Here is an 18958-nt window from a genome sequence, read left to right as displayed (position 1 = left end):
TCTATTGTTCTACTTACCTCTAGCTCAAACCATGCTGCTTTGATTGAGAGAGGGGTTTTTTTGTTTGTTTGTTTGTTTGCTTTGGTTTTTGATGAATGCAAAAACAAGTGTTCTTTATTTTTAGAAAAACTTCTGTTGTACCGTGCAGTTGTGACATTAGTCTGTAATATATTTTAAACCACAGCTAAATACATAAATAAATAAATAAACCACGGCTAAACGAGTTACCTATAATTAGCCTCAGGAAAAAAAGAACACAGGATGGCCTGTTCAAATCGCAGGGTAGAAGCTGGCAAGCGGGGAGGGGGTTGCCCGGCTCTAACCGACGAGCCGCCCCTATCGAAGTGACAGCTGTGACAGGACCCAGAACCATGCATGGACCCTAACCGGCCGCCCACTCACGGCCAAACGGACCTTCGACGCACCCTCGAGGCTGTGCCAGAAACAGCCGAGGCCTCTCGAAGATCTTCCGGTGCGAGAGGCAGCCCACTTCCGGTCGAACTTCGGGGGCTGAGGGGGTGTGCTGGCCCGCCCCAAACGCGGTGCCTGGCGGTCTCCCATTGGCTGTTTAGAGTCGAACTACATTTCCCAGCAGGCGATGGAGCTACACCGCCAGTACTTGGAGAGGAGCCAACCCTTCATGGAGGATTGGAGCCAACCTTCTGCTTTCTGTCTCCCAAATAGAGCCACAGAAACAGCGGCTGCCGCCAGCCCGGCCTCCCTTGGCGCCGGGAGCTCTGCCGGCCGTCCTCGAGCATCGCCTTCTCAAGCACAGACGGCCCGCTCCGAGCGGGGAGACCAGGCTTCCGCACCGGAAACTAGGCACCGGTCGTGACGTAAAGGCTACCGAGGCGCCCGGCCTCCCAGAAGGCACCGTGTCCGGACAGTCTCCCCAACTGACAGCCGAGCACGCCAATAGTGGCCCGCGGCCTGTGAGGACACTCCGAAGGGCGAGGGGAGGGCTGGGCCTCACGCGCCTGGTTTCCCGGTCTCTCTGCGCTGGGGTCTCTGGGCCGTCCCTGCGAGCGCCCAGGAGGGCAGAGCCCCTGAGAGGTGAGGGGCTCCGCGAGGGCGGGAACCAGGCTGAGGTGGCCTCTGGGGAGCAGAGCTTGGTCCGTGTGGGAGAGCCTGGCCGGCTGGGGAGCCGGGAACGCACCCCGGGCAATGCCGCCGCTCGAGCTTTGTGGTAAAAGTGCCCCGTGGCCGGTGGGAGAGGCTCCACAGTGGGCCTGGCCAGCTGGTCCCTACCGGGACGCCCCTCGCCGCTCTCAACAGGGCTTCACGGCGGAAAGGAGTCAGCAGGCGGTGTGTGGACATCGCGTGCGGCCTTGAGTTTGCTCCTTGAGCCATCAGCGGCCCCGCGAAGGGCATCCGATGGACCCGCGGTCCAAGGTGCGCAGAACGGCTTCATTCAGTGGCCAGGCCAACTCGTAAGCAGATGCCCTCAGTGCTGGACCCCAGGTTCCCTGTCTTCTAGCCCATGGCTCTTCCTGTCAGCAGGAGTTAAACCGCTCTTCCCGGTGGAGTCTACACTTCGTACTACTAGGAGGATGACCTTTGGGGTTTGGGCATCCTCCGGCTTTTCTTGCTCATATCTTCCTCTCAGGCCCTGCTGAGAGTGCCTCTCGTTCAGGGACCTTCCGTTTCAGTTAGGAGTTCCCCACCCCGGTTTCTCTTAACTTTTGCTTTAAACTTCACGTGGCCTCGCTATCCAGGCCCTGTATTGGAGTGCACGCGTGCCTTCCTGGCCTTGTGTGTAACCCATGGTTTCTCTCATCCGCAGCTCGGCTCTCTGACACATTTCCTTCAATAAGAGGTGACTCCTGAAGCTCTGCAAAACCAGCGTGGTGTGTGATTTCACGGCGCCATGGCTGCAAAAGTGGTTCCAATGCCCCTAAAGTCAAAGCGGTCCTTTATACTGAGAGTTCCTCCAGACTCCAAACTAGGACAAGACCTACTTCGAGATGCTACTGGTGGGCCCAAGACCATCCACGAGCTGGTTCTGGAGCACTTCCTCACCTTCTTGCCAGAGCCAAGCCTGGTCCAGCCCAACCAGAAAGTCAAGGAGACCTTGGTTATTATGAAGGATGTGAGCTCAAACTTTCAGAACAGACGTAAGAAGCACATGCTGATCCCTAGAAGAGAAGGGAATGGTTCTGGGGGTTCAAATAGGTTTTCATGTTAGTAATGAATTCAAGTTAGGATAGCAGGTTTTGAAAAAAAAGGAGTTGATACTAATAAGTAAGCATGTTGGGGAGAGGCAGTATTTTTTCTCAAGCTGGAGTTTGAGTGGATTGCGGAGTGTCGTGTAAAGCCATAGAATAAACAATGTCAGTTTTACACAAATGTTGGGAAGAGTGTGCATCATTTTAGGATATAGAAATGTGGATGAATTGTTGAACTGACTGGAGTCTATGTGGAATTTTGGAAATTTTGTGCTTGTTTGGGGGCATCTTCAGACATTGCCCTCCTCTAGCCTTCCCTTTAGTAGTGGGATTTTTTTTTTTAAGATTTTATTTATTTATTCATGAGAGACACAGAGAGAGAGAGGCAGAGACACAGGCAGAGGGAGAAGCAGGCTCCCTGTGGGGAGCCTGACGTGGGACTCGATCCTGGGTCTCCAGGATCACACCCTGGTCTGCAGGCGACACTAAACCGCTGTGCCACCAGGGCTGCCCCTAATAGTGGAATTTTTTAAAGTCCTGAAGGGAATCATTCTTTTCATAATGAGGAGAGCACATATAGGTTCATAGACCTTACGATTTATGGCTTGAATTTGTCCTGAGCTCACAGAAGCAGAAAAAGACTTGAGTTGCCTTTGGAAGGAGTGAGGACAGTGTAGCCTTAAGGTGTGGTTAGTGTTCCTGTATTAGAGTCACTGGTTTTTCCATTAACTACAATTTCCTCTTTCCCCAGTGCAACCTCATCCTATGTTGAAGCTTCTGCCTGGGAAAGGGATCCAGCAAAAACAGGACACTGTGTCTCTGTATTTGAAAACTGACCCTGAGGTGGGTTTGGTTTTCCTGTTCACTTTTTTGAGTACATCACCTTCTCTGCTCTTTCAGCTCTCCCTGCTCAGCCAACCCATGTATAAAAACACACTCTTGGGAGTAAAGAGAATGGCTTGTTTTTCACTGCCTCCTTGGACATTTCTCTTCTGCTTGTCCTTTGGGTGCTCTCTGAGCCTGGCTTTCTGGTCTGTGCTGCATCTTCATGGGATTTATTTATTTTAAAGATTTTTATTTATTTATTCATGAGAGGCAGAGACATAGGCAGAGGGAGAAGCAGGCTCCCCACAGGGAACCTGATGTGGGACTCGATTCCCAGACCCCAGGATCATGCCCTGAGCCAGCGGCAGGCGCTCAACCACTGAGCCACCCAAACGCCTTCTTCACAGATTTATAGACCCATTTTGCCTTCCCTTCTCTGATATTTGGGCTTCGGTCTTTTTTGCCAGCAGAGCTGTCAAACGAACTTCTGTTATTAAGAGGAAGGGGCCTTTTGCTCTTTCAGGAACTGGTGGTCTTTGACGATTTGAATGTATTTCACTCTCAAGAAGAATGTGTGAGCCTAGATGCTACTCAACAGCCCACCTCAGAGAAGGAAGACAATATTGGGGAGATGACGTTACTGGGTAAGAAATCTTGTGCGTTCATATTGAATGTTGTGGAAAAGCATGTTCTTCTATTTTGTCAGACTTTTTAAAGACCTCATTAAAAAAACATTTTTTTTTAAATAAAGACCTGATTAAAACGCTAGCTAAGTACATAATTACACTAATTTTTGTTCTATCCCATGTGGCAGAGCCTGCACCAGCTGTGGCGGCCATTTTTCTTACAGCTTTAGGGCAGCAAGGGCAGAGAGGAATTCTCTTGGTAAGCAGGACCTGCAGCTGATAGACTGGCATCAAATATTCAAACATTGAAAATGCAGGCAGATTGTTTCTGAGTCCGTTTTCTGGATCTAGTGCTAGTCCCCCAGTAGGTGTTTTTTAAATTAGTATTTTCTTTGGACACATGTAAGACTCTTTTAAGTCTTTTTTTTTTTCCTTGATGTCCAGTAGCTGTGACGTCTACTAATGAATGAAAATATATCCCACTGTTGATGGGAATAATATCTAGCACTTATTAAGTGCTAATGTGCCATTATGTATGAAGCACTAGTTTAAATGCTTTATATGCATTTGTTATTGCATGTATTTCTCACAAAATTACTGTAGAGTATAGGAATTATTACTATTTTACAGATGACGGTACTGAAGCAGAAAAATGTTAAGAAATTGCTAAAGATTGGGCAACCCTCTTGGGTCCCCTCCCTCCTGGGGAGCTTTGTACTATCACTTAATAAACTTTGTGCTATTGCTCGATAAACTTTGCCTTGCATCCTACCAAAAAAGAAAGAAAGAAAAATTGCGAAAGGTCAAGGTCAGACAGCAGTAGGTAGTAGGGCAGGGACTAGGGATTCTAACATTAGAGCTTGTGGTCTTAGGATACCTGGGTGGCTCAGTAGTTGAGCGCCTACCTTCTGCCCAGGGCATGATCCTGGAGACCTGGGATTGAGTCCCACATCAGGCTCCCTGTGTATAGCCTGCTTCTCCCTCTGCCTATGTCTCTGCCTCTCTCTCTCTGTGTGTGTGTGTCTCTCATGAATAAATAAATAAAATCTAAAAAAAAAAAAAAAAAAAGAGCTTGCAGTCTTAGCCCAGAATTATACAATTATAAAGTGTATAATTTTAAAATTGTTTACATTAATGTTTTAATATATAATTATAAAAACATATGCCTTCTTGCTGTATTTCTCATAATTTTTTCAGTGAATTGCCTATATGGTTGGTGAATGGGACCTCCATTATTTGTGCTTATTTCCCAGTAATGGTTAAAGGTATTCTTAAATGAGAATACTTCATATGAACTCATCTGCCATTAGCTTCTCTGTCAGCTGCTGAAAGATGATTCAGCCTTTCTCTACAAATACACTGGTGACTACAGAATCGGGAATCCTCAAAAATCATTTTGCTGAGTGCCTAATACTTCTTACTTTGCCTTCAGTGCTGTTTGTTTCTGAGGCTGAAGTGGAGCAAAAAGTGGGTTTTATGAGTTACCTGGGGTAACAAAAATCCATGACTACTGAACTCTATAGCTGTTTTACACTGTATAGTCGGGGTAGTACATAGTGAGCCCGCTTAATTTCCCACAAGTTATTCTATGTGATATATATATATATATATTTTTTTTAAGATTGTGTGTGTGTGTATACTGATTGATTGTAAACTCTGTGCCCAACATAGGGCTCCAGCTTAAGACCTCAGAACAAGCATGCTCTACCAACTGAGCCAGCCAAGTACTCCCTAATTTTTTTTTTTAATTTTAGAAATAAGCATAAACAGATCAGATTTATTACACTGAGTTTTTCTCAGACTTGGGTAAAACTAGCATTTATTTTAGGTGACTGGTTGGTAACTATGTTGCCAATTCCAGGAACACCTTGGTCATGGACCTTGAAGCTCTCAGGCCCAATCCTCACCTTCTCCTTTCTCCTTCCTCACCCATACCCTAAAGCTGATGATTTAAACCTAGAATCATTCACCAACATTTAATAAATGCTCCTTGCTTTGTCCTTAGGCAGAGTTGGATTCTGGAGTTGATATCAGTGGGTTAAAATGATACATAGTGCTCCATTTCGATTTATTTTTTTTTTCTCTTTTTCTTAAAGATTTTCCATTCATTCATGAGAGACACAGAGAGACAGAGAGAGAGAGGGAGGGAAGGAGAGAGGGAGAGAGAGGGAGGAGAGAGGCAGAGAAACAGGCAGAGGGAGAAGCAGGCTGCATGCAGGGAGCCCAATGCAGACCCGATCCCAGGACTCCAGAACCATGCCCTGGGCCAAAGGCAGGCGCCCAACCACTGAGCCATCCAGGGATCCCCTCAATTTATTTTTAAAAGATAAGTCATTCACATAGAAAGATAAGCAGTGTGATACCATTATAGCTGTAAAGAGCTAGGACAAGGTCAAGGCAGGATTTGGACCTAGGAGCAGAGTTTGGAAGAAGATGGATTTGATTTTAGATGAGGTTGAATCCACAGTAGGAAATAAAATGAGATTATTCTCTGGGCACTTGAACATTAGGAATTGGGGTTTACGTGTAAAGACAGAGATTTGGGAGTCATCGGCATATAGCCGACATTTTAAATAGTAATATTAAGTAGTTTGGAAAGGGAATCCTTGACACAGGATAGAATGTGTGTCTCAGTCCAAGTGAACCACATAAAACAACTTAAAATGTAGAATGCTTAAAAATTTTTCAATGAGATAGTTCCTGTGGTCAGATATGACATATGACGGCCTCTACTATAGTTAGAGAATATAAGCCTTTTCAAGATTGATACAAATTGACTACATAATATGCAACAAAGACAGACTCAGTAGATTCCAGAAAGTAGCAATAGTACAATATAACTAGAAAGTAATAATGAGAAGAGGGGAGAAAAGTTCTCTTCATCTAGAAATGTTTAAACTATTAAGTAACATTGTATCACAGGGGAAATACAAATTAAAATACAGAATTTTGGGGATTCCTGGGTGGCTCAGCGGTTTGGCGCCTGCCTTTGGCCCAGGGCGTGATTCTGGAGTCCCGGGATCGAGTCCCACGTCAGGCTCCCTGCATGGAGCCTGCTTCTCCCTCTGCCTTGTGTCTCTGCCTCTCTCTCTCTGTGTCTCTCATGAATAAATAAATAAAATGTTTAAAAAAATAAAATAAAATACAGAATTTTTTGAAGGGTACCTGGGTGGCTCAGTTGGTTAAGCATCACCTTCTGCTCAGGTCATGATCCCAGGGTTCTGGGGTCAAGCCTCATTGGGCTCCCTGCTCTGCAGGGAGCCTGCTTTTCCCTCTCCCTCTGCCACACACTCTGCTTATGCTCTCTTGCTATCTCTCTGTCAAATAAATAAAATCTTTTAAAAATATGATAATTTTTTTGATTTTGTAATTTTTTCTAGACTATACCCTGTATCAGAATTTATAGTATAACGTAAAGTGTTACTCAGAAGAAAATTTATGCCTGTAAAAACATATAATAATTTAGAAAAATGAAAGCAGTTAAGCCTCTGGCTCAAAATTAGGAAAACAATAAGATAAAGGAAAGCAGGAAGAAAGTATTAACAAATACAAAATTAGAAATCAATAAGTTACAAATAGAGGAACTGGGGCATATGGGTGGCTCAGGTTATAACCCCAGAGTTTCAGGATCAGACTCCCGTCAGACTCCGTCCTCGATGGGAAGCCTGCTTTTCCTTCTTCCTCTGCCACTGCTCCCCTTGTTGCTTTCTCTGTCAAATAAATTTTAAAAATGGAAAAACTTAAAAAACAAAAAAGAGGAACTAATAAGTAGAAAGATTTAAACAGAAATAGAGGGATCCCTGGGTGGCGCAGCGGTTTGGCGCCTGCCTTTGGCCCAGGGCGCGATCCTGGAGACCCGGGATCGAATCCCACATCGGGCTCCCGGTGCATGGAGCCTGCTTCTCCCTCTGCCTTTGTCTCTGCCTCTCTCTCTCTCTCTGTGACTATCATAAATAAATTTAAAAAAATTAAAAAAAAAAAAAAAAAACAGAAATAGATAAATTTCCAAAGAGGAAACTGGAATTGTCAAAAATCCCTAGCCCTCACCCAGGTAAAGAACCAGCCTCAATTTCATAGAAAATTCTTACAAATCTTTAAAAACTAGACCATTTAAAATGCTATGAAAACTTTCAGAGTAAAAAGAAAAATAAAAACTTCCATTAGTGTAAAAAAGATACCACAACCTGATTAAAAACTGTCATGATCAAGTAACATTTTTTTTTTTAAGATTTTATTTATTTATTCATGAGAGACACAGAGAGACGCAGAGACATAGGCAGAGAGAGAAGCAGGCTCCATGCAAGGAGCCCGATGTGGAACTCGATCCCAGGTCTCCAGGATCACGCCCTGGGCAGAAGGCAGGTGCTCAACCACTGAGCCACCTAGGGATCCCATAAAGTAAGATTTATTCCAAGAATGCAAAAATGATTTAATAATAAAAAGTCTATTAATCTCTTTTATAATAACGAGAAAAATCTTATCATTCTGACAATTATCGAAAAGATATCTTACAAAGCAAAAACCCCTTCAGAAGAACACTTAACAAAATAGTAACTAATGGATACTTCCTTAATGGAACAGATATGGCCTACATCTGTTTAATGGGAACATTGGCAGGCATTCCCACTAGAATTAGAACCACAATTGCATTCTAGGACAAGGTTAAGACAGGATTTGGACCCAGGAGCAGAGTTTGGAAGAAGATGGATTTGATTTTAGATGAGGTTGAATCCACAGTAGGAAATAAAATGAGACTGTTCTCTGGGTATTTGAACATTAGGAATTGGGGCTCACATGTAAAGACAGATTTGGGAGTCATCAGCATATAGCTGACATTTTAAATAGTAATATTAAGTAGTTTGGAAAGGGAAAAGTGTAAGGAATTAACCTTGTAGGGACAGGAATCATAAGAGAATCCTTGACACAGGAGGATAGAATGTGTGTTTGACACAGGAACTATCTGTGTTTGACACAGGAACTATCTCATTGAAGCCCGCTATCACTACTACTATTTAATACTGTGTTTTAGGTATTAGCCAGGGCAGGTAAATGAGAAAGAAATTAGATGTATAAGAATTTAAGAAACAGATAAAACCGCCTATTACATATGATACAATTCTATAACTGGAAAACCCTAGAATATCTGAGAATTATAAATGAGAGCATTCAGTAAGCGATGGAATGAATTATATGGAAATCATTAGCTTTTGTACCTGTAGTCACTTAGAAGTTATAAAATAGGAACAAAAAATATTAAACACCTATAAATAAACTTAAGAAATATGCAGAAATTATGAGGAAAACTTCAAAAACACTTCTAAAGAACACAGAAGTGGATTTTTTTTATTTTAAACATTTTATTTATTTATTCATAGAGACACAGAGAGAGAGAGAGAGGCAGAGACACAGGCAGAGGGAGAAGCAGGCTCCATGCAGGGAGCCCAACATGGGACTCAATCCAGGGTCTCCAGGATCACACCCTGGGCTGCAGGCAGCACCAAACCGCTGCGCCACCGGGGCTGCACCACAGAAGTAGATTTGAATGAATGGGAAGAAATACCGTGTTGACTACGAAAATTTAACATTAAAATGTCAGTTCTCCCCAAGTCGATTTATGAAATAAGTGAATGTGATTCCTTTAACAATACCAGTAGGATTTTTCCCCCTGGAACTAGACAACCTCTCTAATTCAAATGGAAAAATAAATAACAAGTAACCAGGAAAACTGAAAAGAGCATCAGAGCAGAAGGGACTCATAAAGGTGTTGGGACAATTCAGCCATTTGGTGAATCATACCTTACTTTTGCACGCCAAGAAAAAGCCCCAACAGATTCACTTAGGAATACAAATGACCCATAAACACATGGTGTACAACCCTACTCATATTTAGAAATGCAAATTAAATCTCTACCAAGTTACCATCTTTTTTCATCTATCAGATTTCTAGAAATCAGAAACTTAACACATTGGTGGTGAGGTTGTTGGAACTGGTGGACCTGCAAAATGATACACTCCCTCTATGTGGGAATCTAATTACCAGCATTAAAGATGCATTTGCCTTTGATCCAACAGTTCCACTTCTGAGAATCTAACCTACAGATAACAGCACACATTGAAAATAATATGCAAATGAGGTTATTCATCATAGTATTGTTTGTTAAAACACAAGGTTGGACAATCCAAGTGTCTCTGCAAGGGACTAGTTGAATATGTGTCCACACAACATACCATGATAATTGCCCTGCACCAGAAATAATGATAAAAATAAAGCAAGTAGCAGACGTATATATAGTATACTACTTTGATATAAGAGAGGAGAAAGGAAAATCCATCATCTAGCGAAACAATGGAAGAATAAAAAAGAATCTAGTAAAAACTGGTACCTATCTGGTAGATAAGTACAGTGAATGGGGGACAGGGACTAGAGTAAGACCTTTTCATGTTTAGACTTTTGAACCATATAAACCATATGTTAGCTCCTAAAATTTTTTATCTTAAAAATTAATATGCTGGAGCGCCTGGGTGGCTTAGTCAGTTGAGCGTCCAACTCTTACTTTGGCTCAGGTCATGATCTCAGAGTTGTGAGATCAAGCCCTGTGTTGGGCTCCACAAAGGGCATGGAACCTGCTTCCTATCATTACTCTCCCTCTGTTCATGTGCTCTCATGCGTGCTTTCTCTCTCTCTGAGATAAATGAACAAAATCTTGGAAAAAAAAGAGAACAAAATAGGGAAATCTGCTATCACTATTAATATTTGACTGGATAAAGCAAAAGGACATAAGGTTAAGATGAATAAATATTGGCGGTGCCTGGGTGGCTAAGTTGGTTAAGCCTTTGGATCCGGTCATGATCCCAGGATTCTGGGATCGAGCCCTGAGTCTGGCTCCCTGCTGAGCAGGGAGCCTGCTTCTCCTTCTCCCTCTTCTCCTGACTTGTGCTCTCTCTTCGCTATCTCTGTCTCTGTCTCTCTCAAATAAAATGTTTTTTAGGGGATCCCTGTGTGGCTCAGCGGTTTAGCGCCTGCCTTTGGCCCAGGGCGCGATCATGGTGTCCCGGGATCGAGTCCCACGTCGGGCTCCCAGCATGGAGCCTGCTTCTCCCTCTTCCTGTGTCTCTGCCCCTCTCTCTCCCTCTCTATCATAAATAAATAAATCTTTTGTAAAAATGTTTTTTAAAAAATTAGAATAAATATCGGGAAGGGAGGGAACAAAGTATGGTTTGTACTTAGAAAATCTAAAAGAATGACCAAAAACATCTTTAATATAAAGTAGGTAGGGAATGTATAACAATAAATTCTTAAATTAAGACAAAATGATACAAGCTGTCTTTCAAAAAGGCTATAAAATAGTAAACCAGAAAAAAAAAAAAAAAGTAAACCAGGGCAGCCCAGGTGGCTCAGCGTTTGGCGCTGCCTTCAGCCCAGGGCCTGATCCTGGAGACCCGGGATCGAGTCCCACGTGGGGCTCCCTGCATGGGGCCTGCATCTCCCTCTGCCTGTGTGTCTGCCTCTCTCTCTCTCTCAGTCTCTCTCATGAATAAATAAATAAATAAATAAATAAATAAATAAATCTATCTTAAAAAAAAATAGTAAGCCACGTTTTATTGGTAAATATAAAAGATTCTTTTTTTTTAATTTTTATTTATTTATGATAGTCACAGAGAGAGAGAGAGGCAGAGACACAGGCAGAAGGAGAAGCAGGCTCCATGCACCGGGAGCCTGATGTGGGATTCGATCCCGGGTCTCCAGGATCGCGCCCTGGGCCAAAGGCAGGCGCCAAACCGCTGTGCCACCCAGGGATCCCCAAAAGATTCTTAAGTATTAGAGAAACATAAACCTAAATGGGAAAACTAAAGTCATATGAAGATATTGAAGCCCTTCAAATTTATTTATACTGTGCAGAGTCAAACTTTTATTTATTTTTTATTTTTATTTTTTTTACTTTAGAGTCAAACTTTTAAAAAGGATGTTCTGGCTGGTTTTTACCAATATTAGACATGTCACAAACAATAACATACAGTGTGATACTAAGCTCCAAATGTATTAAGAGTTAAATGTAAATGTAAGTCAAAGGAATGGCTAGAAAATAGGAAATTTATCAGATTTCGTTTTTTGAGGTTTTTTTTTTTTTTTTTAAGATTTTATTTATTTATTCATGAGAGACACACACACACAGAGAGAGAGGGAGAGCCAGAGACAGGCAGAGGGAGAAGCAGGCTCCGTGCAGGGAGCCCAATGCGGGACCTGACCTCGGGACCCCAGGATCATGCCCTGGGCCAAAGGCAGGCGCCAAACCTCTGAGCCACCCAGGGATCCCCTTTTTTGAAGTTTTTTAAAAGATTTTTTATTATTTGAGAGAGAGCAGAGCTAGTGGGAGAGACATGAGTTGAGAGGAGAGGGAGAGGAAGAAGCAGACTCCCCACTAAGCAGGAAGCCTGATGGGGACTCGATCTCAGGACCCCAAGATCATGACCTGAGCCCAAGGCAGACACTTAACAGACTGAGCCACCCAGGTGCCCCTAAAAATGTATCCGATTTTGAAAGACTGATACTTTTTTATGGTTTTAAGTTGTGGAGTTACAGAAGACTTCAGTTAAATATTTACTTTAGGGGTGATTGACACAGGGATTAAGATTTGCAGCATGTAGAATTTATTTAAATTTATAAAAGTCTCAGCTCAGGAACACCTGGGTGGCTCAGCAGTTGAGCATCTACCTTTGGCTCAGGGCGTGATCCCGGAGTCCCGAGATCGAGTGGTATTAAAATGGTACAGCTTCTTTTGAAAGAAGTATGGCAGTCTTTGTCAAGAGCTGTGATAAATATTGCCATATGCTTTGACCCAGTGTTTCATTACCTAAAGGAGTAAATGAAACAGAAAATGCCTATTGGTATGAAACTGTGAAGTCCAGCAAAGATGCATATTCTAGGCTGTAGTCAGCCACATATAGAATGATTGATTTAACCCTTTATTCTCAGCAAGTTGCCCAGAGTTCAGAGGATCCCTTGTCGTTCCACCTTTTCACAGAATACTTTTTTTTAACTTTGTTATCTAGTCTTTTAAGATTTATTTATTTATTTATTTATTTATTTATTTATTTGAGAGAGCAGAGCATATAAGTATGTGAGTGGGTGGGGGGGATAGGAGGTAGGGACAGAGGGAGGGGGAGAAGCAGGCTCCCTGCTCATCAGGGACCCTGACCTGAGGCTTGACCTCAAGACCTTGGATCATGACCTGAGCCAAAGGCATCTCAACTGAGCCACCCAGGCACCCCTGTTATGTAGTCTTTATAATTTGTTATTTTATACAGACTTTTGAAGATACAAATACAGAAGTTACAAATCATAAGTGTACAACCTCATATTTTCACAAAATGTGTACATTTGTCTAACCACTCAAATGGACTATTCCTAGCACCCGAGAAGTCCCTCTTGTGCCCACTGCCCAATAACTCCCATTCCTCCCCTAAAGAAACCACACTTATTTCTACCATAGTTTAGTTTTGTCACTTTTGGTAATCACTTTAATGCCCATATAATCATCCACTGAGTGAATGTGATATGCCTTCATTATTTTTAGTCATTTGAATCGTTTCCAGTTTTTCCCTATATAGGATATTACAGTAGTATCTAATTATATATCGTAATATTTAATGTAGTAAAAACCTAGAAGTAACTCATCTTACTGTTCACTTACTAGCTCTTAAAGAGAATGAGTGGTACCTTTTAGTATTTATGTCCTTCATTCCATGGTCCTTAGCTCAGTGCTTTACACAGAATATGAGTATGTACTTGGTGAGTAATTAGTGCCTATGTCAGAAAGGAAACGTGAAATCTTTCAGTGTAGTCCCATTCATTTCATTAAAAAAAAAAGACTGTGTGCTCATATTCATAGATTTATCAGTCATATATTCCACCCACAATAAGAGTGGAAAAGGAGTGTTGATAATGACTATCTGCTAGTCCCCAGATTTCTGACACTGTTGTTTGATGAGAAATTTAACTTGTTTTTTCCTGAGTGGTATAACATCCCTCAAAAGTTATTAAATTTTCTTTGTTTCCACAGTCAATGATGTTAATCCTGAGAGTGAAGATCTTCAGAAGGAAACTGTAGAGAATGAAAATCATAGAGAAAAGGCTTCTGATTGTAATGAAGTAGATTGTTCTGTGGTCTCTGAGCAGTCTCCATATTGCCATAAAGAAAGACTAAATACATCTGTTCCAAAGCAAAGGAAAATTAGAAATCTTCTAGTTACCATTGAAAATGACACTCCACTAGAGGAACTCTCAAAATATGTAGATATCAATGTGATTGCACTTACCCGAAATCGGAGAACAAGAAGATGGTACACTTGCCCACTGTGTGGGAAACAGTTTAATGATAGTTCTTACCTTATTTCTCACCAGAGGATTCACACTGGAGAAAAGCCCTATGACTGTAGTCATTGTGGGAAAAGCTTCAATCATAAAACAAACCTTAATAAACATGAACGAATCCATACAGGAGAGAAACCTTATTCGTGTTCTCATTGTGGGAAGCACTTTCGTCAAAACTCTCATCGGAGTCGCCATGAAGGAATCCATATAAGAGAGAAGATGTTTAAGTGTCCAGAATGTGGGAAAACCTTCCCAGAGAACAAACAATTTGTGCTTCATATGCAGAGTCATGAGGCTGTGAGGCCATATAGTTGCAAAAAATGTGGGAGAAGATTTGGTCGGCTGTCCAACTGTACCCGGCATGAAAAAACCCACTCAGCATGTAAGACTGGAAAGCAGAAATGGGATCAAGAAAGGTCTGATGATCCTGCCTCAACCTGAAATGTTTTATAAGGAATTCTGAATTCCCAGGCTGTCTGAAAAGATTACAGATATGTGAAAACCTCATTATAGCCAAAATTGGACAAATACCCATCTTGGCTGAAACCTCAAATTTTTAGAAAATTCACAGGGGAAAACATCCTCAAGGGCTATACCTCAGCATCCACACTTTCTGGATTAAGGAGCTTTCTTTTGTGAACTTATACAACAGTGTGTAGGCCACAGATTTCCTTTCCCAAAAAAGGCTTCAAACATGAGTCTGGAGGCCACTCACCTGCAAGGTGAACAGAGTGACTCGTGTACGGAAATATATCCATCCCCACCCCAACCCCCCCACACATAGGAATTCACACTTGAGAAAAAAATAATGCAAAAAAAAAAAAAAAAAAAATAATGCAAAGGTCCTTATCTGGAACAGTGTTCCCCTAAAAGAACAAAACTACTGATTTGTTATGCCAACAGCTTCTATTAGCAATTCACTTAACCTTCTAAGAATACCCTGTTAAAGCTTAAGTGTTGAAAGGGATTGTTTACTTTGGAATATAGGAAAATACAGCATTTGAATGTTAAAGACTTACTCTGTCATTTTTATGTGATCTAAATTAACAGTTGATCTCAACATTTGCATTTTGTAGTGAAAAGTAACTTTCACAGGAATACTTTTCACAACATAAATGTCTACTGTTCTTACTCTATTTTGTCCAGCTATTGCTCAGACAGCTCTCTCATGCCTTTCCATTGCCAAAAGAAGTTTGGATCACTCAGGCCCAGCCACCCAGACCCAATACTGGAAAAGCTCTTCAGAATCCTGTCCGTCTGATGAGCCAAGAAGAAAACCTGGCTACAAAGGAAATCTAAGAGCCTGAAGAGAAGGAAGACCTTGGCTTAGACACATGACTGGTCAATAACCTTATCATGTGCTTAATTTCCCTCGAAGCAGTCACCAGACCCTTGGCAATGGGTGGTCACTACCTCACAAGCAAAGTGTTTTTTTAGCACTTGTCTCCAGTGGCTTGCTTTCATTGCCCCTCAAAGAGATGAGATCTCAAAGAGATGAGATTCCAGTGTCTTCATTGCCGTGGCTATTTGTTCTCTATCACCTCATACCCAGACTTTCCTGACTTGTCTGCCCAGAGGCAGGGCCAGCGGTGCCTTCACGGGACCGATCCTGTGGTGTGTTATTTTAAAGATTTTTTTTTTATCAATTTCTCCTTTTCTTTTAGGTTTCTTAAAGTTTTACATTGGTATTTTGATTGAAATAAGTTAATCCTATAAACTATTGGGAAAACTTGCTACCTTTATAAATTTTGTTTCCCATCAGAAACATGCCTTTCCATTTATTAAAAAGTATCATATTCTTGAATAAATTTTTCTAATTTTCTTCATGTAAGTTCTATACAGTTTTGTAATTGTAAATAGTTTTTTCATTGCATTTTTCTAGTTGATTACTATTCTTACATAGGAATTATTTTTAACTATATATGTGAAATTAGCCACCTCCATTGAATGTTGTTAATTTTCAGTAATTTCTCAGTTCTGGTATAATTTGTGGTTCAAAATTATACCATCTACAAATAATAGTTTTGTTTCTCCTTTTTTGTTATTTTTTAAACATGTTCTAAGCTTTGTTTTGGTTCAAAGCATACTAAAAGAAGAACATTTGATGATATAGTTCAATCCTGAGCCCTAATTCAAACACTTAAAGGATAGTTTTTGTGTGTGTGGCCTTTATTGACTTTGTATTTCAAGCCTACAGTACCCTTTAAAACCAAGGACAAAATTGGCTGCCAGCAATGTTATTCTTTTATTTCTTGAGACGACTGGCTGGTGTCTGCCTGGTTATCATGCCTAGAAACAAAGGGTAATTGGCTGCTAGGCAGTAACTGAAGAGGGTGGGGTCTGTTCTGTCCCCTATGCAAGGGTTTGACCACACAGTCCTTGAGGCCTGTCCACGTGTGATACTTCATGACACAAACCCCTCCTCACAGGAGGTGCCGTCTGTGCCCTGGGCTGCCTGACTTCCCTGCACCTACCCCTGGACCCTGGAGGATCTGGAACAGAATGAATGTTTCTCACCTCTGCCCTTGAGTTCAGAGCCAAGATGCCCAGGGACAGCACCCTCAAAGAGGTGCTCAATAAGGAGCTGACAACCAGTTAATGAAGAACAGTAAGCGTACACAGATAGTTTTCCAATAGAGCAGCAAGGGCCAGTTAGAACATCTTAAAGACCAGATATCCAATTCCAGTAGCAACTACAAATCAAAGGCATGCATCCCCTAAAGATGTATAACAAGGTCCTGAGCTATAAAGGGAAGCAACACACCCATGGAGTTTCTTAGAGTGGGAGGTGGGGGAGGAGGGGGATAGAAAATCTTTACAATCAAAAATACATACACAGCCCCACATTGACAAGTGCTAGGAAGGAAAGGATTCTAGAAGAATGTTAAAGGTGGACTTTCCAGAGAGGACTCTGGGGAAATGGCCTTTAAACTGAGACCAAATGGATGAGATTGGGGAGGAAGGACAGCAAGGGGATAGTCCAATAAGACATGAACAGATAATTTTTAGATAAATGGCTACAGGAGGTATGAAAGAATCTTCAGGCTCACTAGTAATCTAAGAATCATACATTTAATGAACAAAATGTCATTTTGGGTCTATTAAATGAATGTGTGTGTGTGTAAATGTTTGGCTTGGCAAAAGGGGAAAAATAGCATCCATCTATTGTGGCAATGTTAAAATTATTACTGTGTCCCAACAATTTATCTTCTCAATACAAAAAAAAAAAAAAAGGATATCATAATACTGAAAATCAAGCAACCAAAATGAATATTATATAGCTAATAAAAAATAAAACTTTAATCTTAGTTGGCAGGGTGAGTCTCATCCTCTTTCCATTCTTTCTTGAGCCCATTCCAATTTCACTTTCAATTCTGACACTTCACTGAACATTTATAGAATATTTCATCCAATACTAGCAGAACATACATTCTTCTCAAGTGCATGATGGACCACATCAAGGCCATGAAAGAGTATGCTCTCAGAAGAGTGAAACTAAACTAGAAATTAATAACATAACTGGAAAATATCAAAATATTATGGAGATTTAACAACACACTTCTAAATAACAGGTCAAAGAATAGAACTCCAGAAATTTAAAAACATTTTGAACTAAATGAAAATGGAAATACAACTTATCAAAACTTGTGGGATGCAGTGAAAGCAATGCTCAGAGGGAAATTTATAGCACTGGATGCATATATTTAAAAAGAAAGATCTAAAATCAATAATTTTAGTTTCTATCTTGAGATCCACAAAAGCACAGAAAATTAAATCCAAAGAGAGAAGAAAACCCATAATAAAAAATAGAATAGAAATCAATGAAATTAAAAACAGGAAGTCAATAGAGGGAACCAACAAAATCAGAAGCAGGTTCTTTGAAAAGGTCAATACAATTGATAAACCCTTAGCCAAGCTAACCAATAAAAAAAGACAAGCAGCACAAATACTGTCAGAAATGAAAAAGGGAAGGGGTCATTACTATGAATCCTTTGGATATGAAAAGGATACTAAAAGAATATTGTGAAAATTAATAAAAGGAAACTTCACTTTTTTTCTTAAGTAGGCTCTATGCCCAGAGTGCAGCCCAACACAGGGCTTGAACTCAGGACTCTGAGATCAAGAATCCAACACTCAAATGACTGTACCACCCAGGCACTCCAGGAAACTTCACTTTAAAAGGAGTAAGGAGTCCAGGAGGAGGAGCTCTCACACCCTACCACTCCTCATCAATTACAAACCCAACAGAAAGAGATGCCTTGTGAGTAGATACTACTTGACTACCTCAGCAGGAGAAGAAAGATTTACTACTGGCCCAGCAAACCCAGACAATGACAGAGAGTCACAACTCAGCCAATGAGGAAGCACAACACAATGGAACTCCCAGTTTACTCTCTGCTTATAACAGCTCCTCCCAAACTCCCCACCTTTCTCTATAAAAGAGCAGTCTTCTGCTTTGTTTTCCCGGATTGCCTATGGTTTTGCCATTGCTTGCATGTCCCAAATTGCAATTCACTCCTATTCCCAAATAAACCCATTTTTGCTGGTAAATGATAGTTTTAAGGTTAACATTATGAACAGTCTATGCCCATAAATTTTATATTGATAAAAGGATAAAACAGGAATAAATACAATTATAAACATATATGCACCTAACAACAGAGCACCAAAATACATGAAATAGAACCTAGTGGGTTTTTTAAAGATTTATTTATTTATTTGTTTATTTAATTTATTTATTTGAGAGCGAGAGTGAGCACACAGCAGGGGGAAGGGCAGAGGGAGAAGGAGAAGCAGGCTCCCTGCTGAGCAGAGAGCCCAACATGGGGCTCAATTCCAGAACCCTGGGATCATGATCTGAGCTGAAGGCAGAGGCTTAATGGACTGAGCCACCCAGGTGCCCCAAGCGGATGGTTTCTTTCAAAATTTAAGGAACAGGGCAGCCCTGGTGGCTCAGTGGTTTAGTGCTG

The 18958-nt window shown here is 41.3% G+C and overlaps 1 protein-coding gene across 3 annotated transcripts; it reads left to right on the top strand.

Annotated features, from left to right (window-relative positions):
* The first annotated feature begins 629 nt into the window (after nucleotides 1-629).
* Nucleotides 630-14798, top strand: ZNF200 (zinc finger protein 200). Of its 3 annotated transcripts, XM_077906369.1 has the most exons (6): nucleotides 630-1053; nucleotides 1276-1392; nucleotides 1784-2114; nucleotides 2917-3008; nucleotides 3514-3634; nucleotides 13678-14798. In XM_077906369.1, exons 3-6 carry the CDS (start codon nucleotides 1868-1870, stop codon nucleotides 14427-14429), a joined length of 1212 nt encoding a protein of 403 aa, XP_077762495.1. In that variant the 5' UTR covers nucleotides 630-1053; nucleotides 1276-1392; nucleotides 1784-1867; the 3' UTR covers nucleotides 14430-14798. The 3 variants fall into 3 exon arrangements, with proteins under 3 accessions (XP_077762495.1, XP_077762494.1, XP_077762496.1); XM_077906368.1 differs by lacking the exon at nucleotides 1276-1392 and having other exon boundaries at nucleotides 632-1053; XM_077906370.1 differs by lacking the exons at nucleotides 1276-1392; nucleotides 13678-14798 and adding an exon at nucleotides 4870-6963 and having other exon boundaries at nucleotides 633-1053.
* The last annotated feature ends 4160 nt before the right edge of the window (nucleotides 14799-18958 follow it).

The sequence above is a fragment of the Canis aureus genome, chromosome 8, assembly GCF_053574225.1.
Source record: "Canis aureus isolate CA01 chromosome 8, VMU_Caureus_v.1.0, whole genome shotgun sequence".
In the NCBI taxonomy this organism is placed as follows: Eukaryota; Metazoa; Chordata; class Mammalia; order Carnivora; family Canidae; genus Canis; species Canis aureus.
Note: the sequence above shows the minus strand (reverse complement) of the source record. Positions and strands in the feature narration are given on the sequence as shown.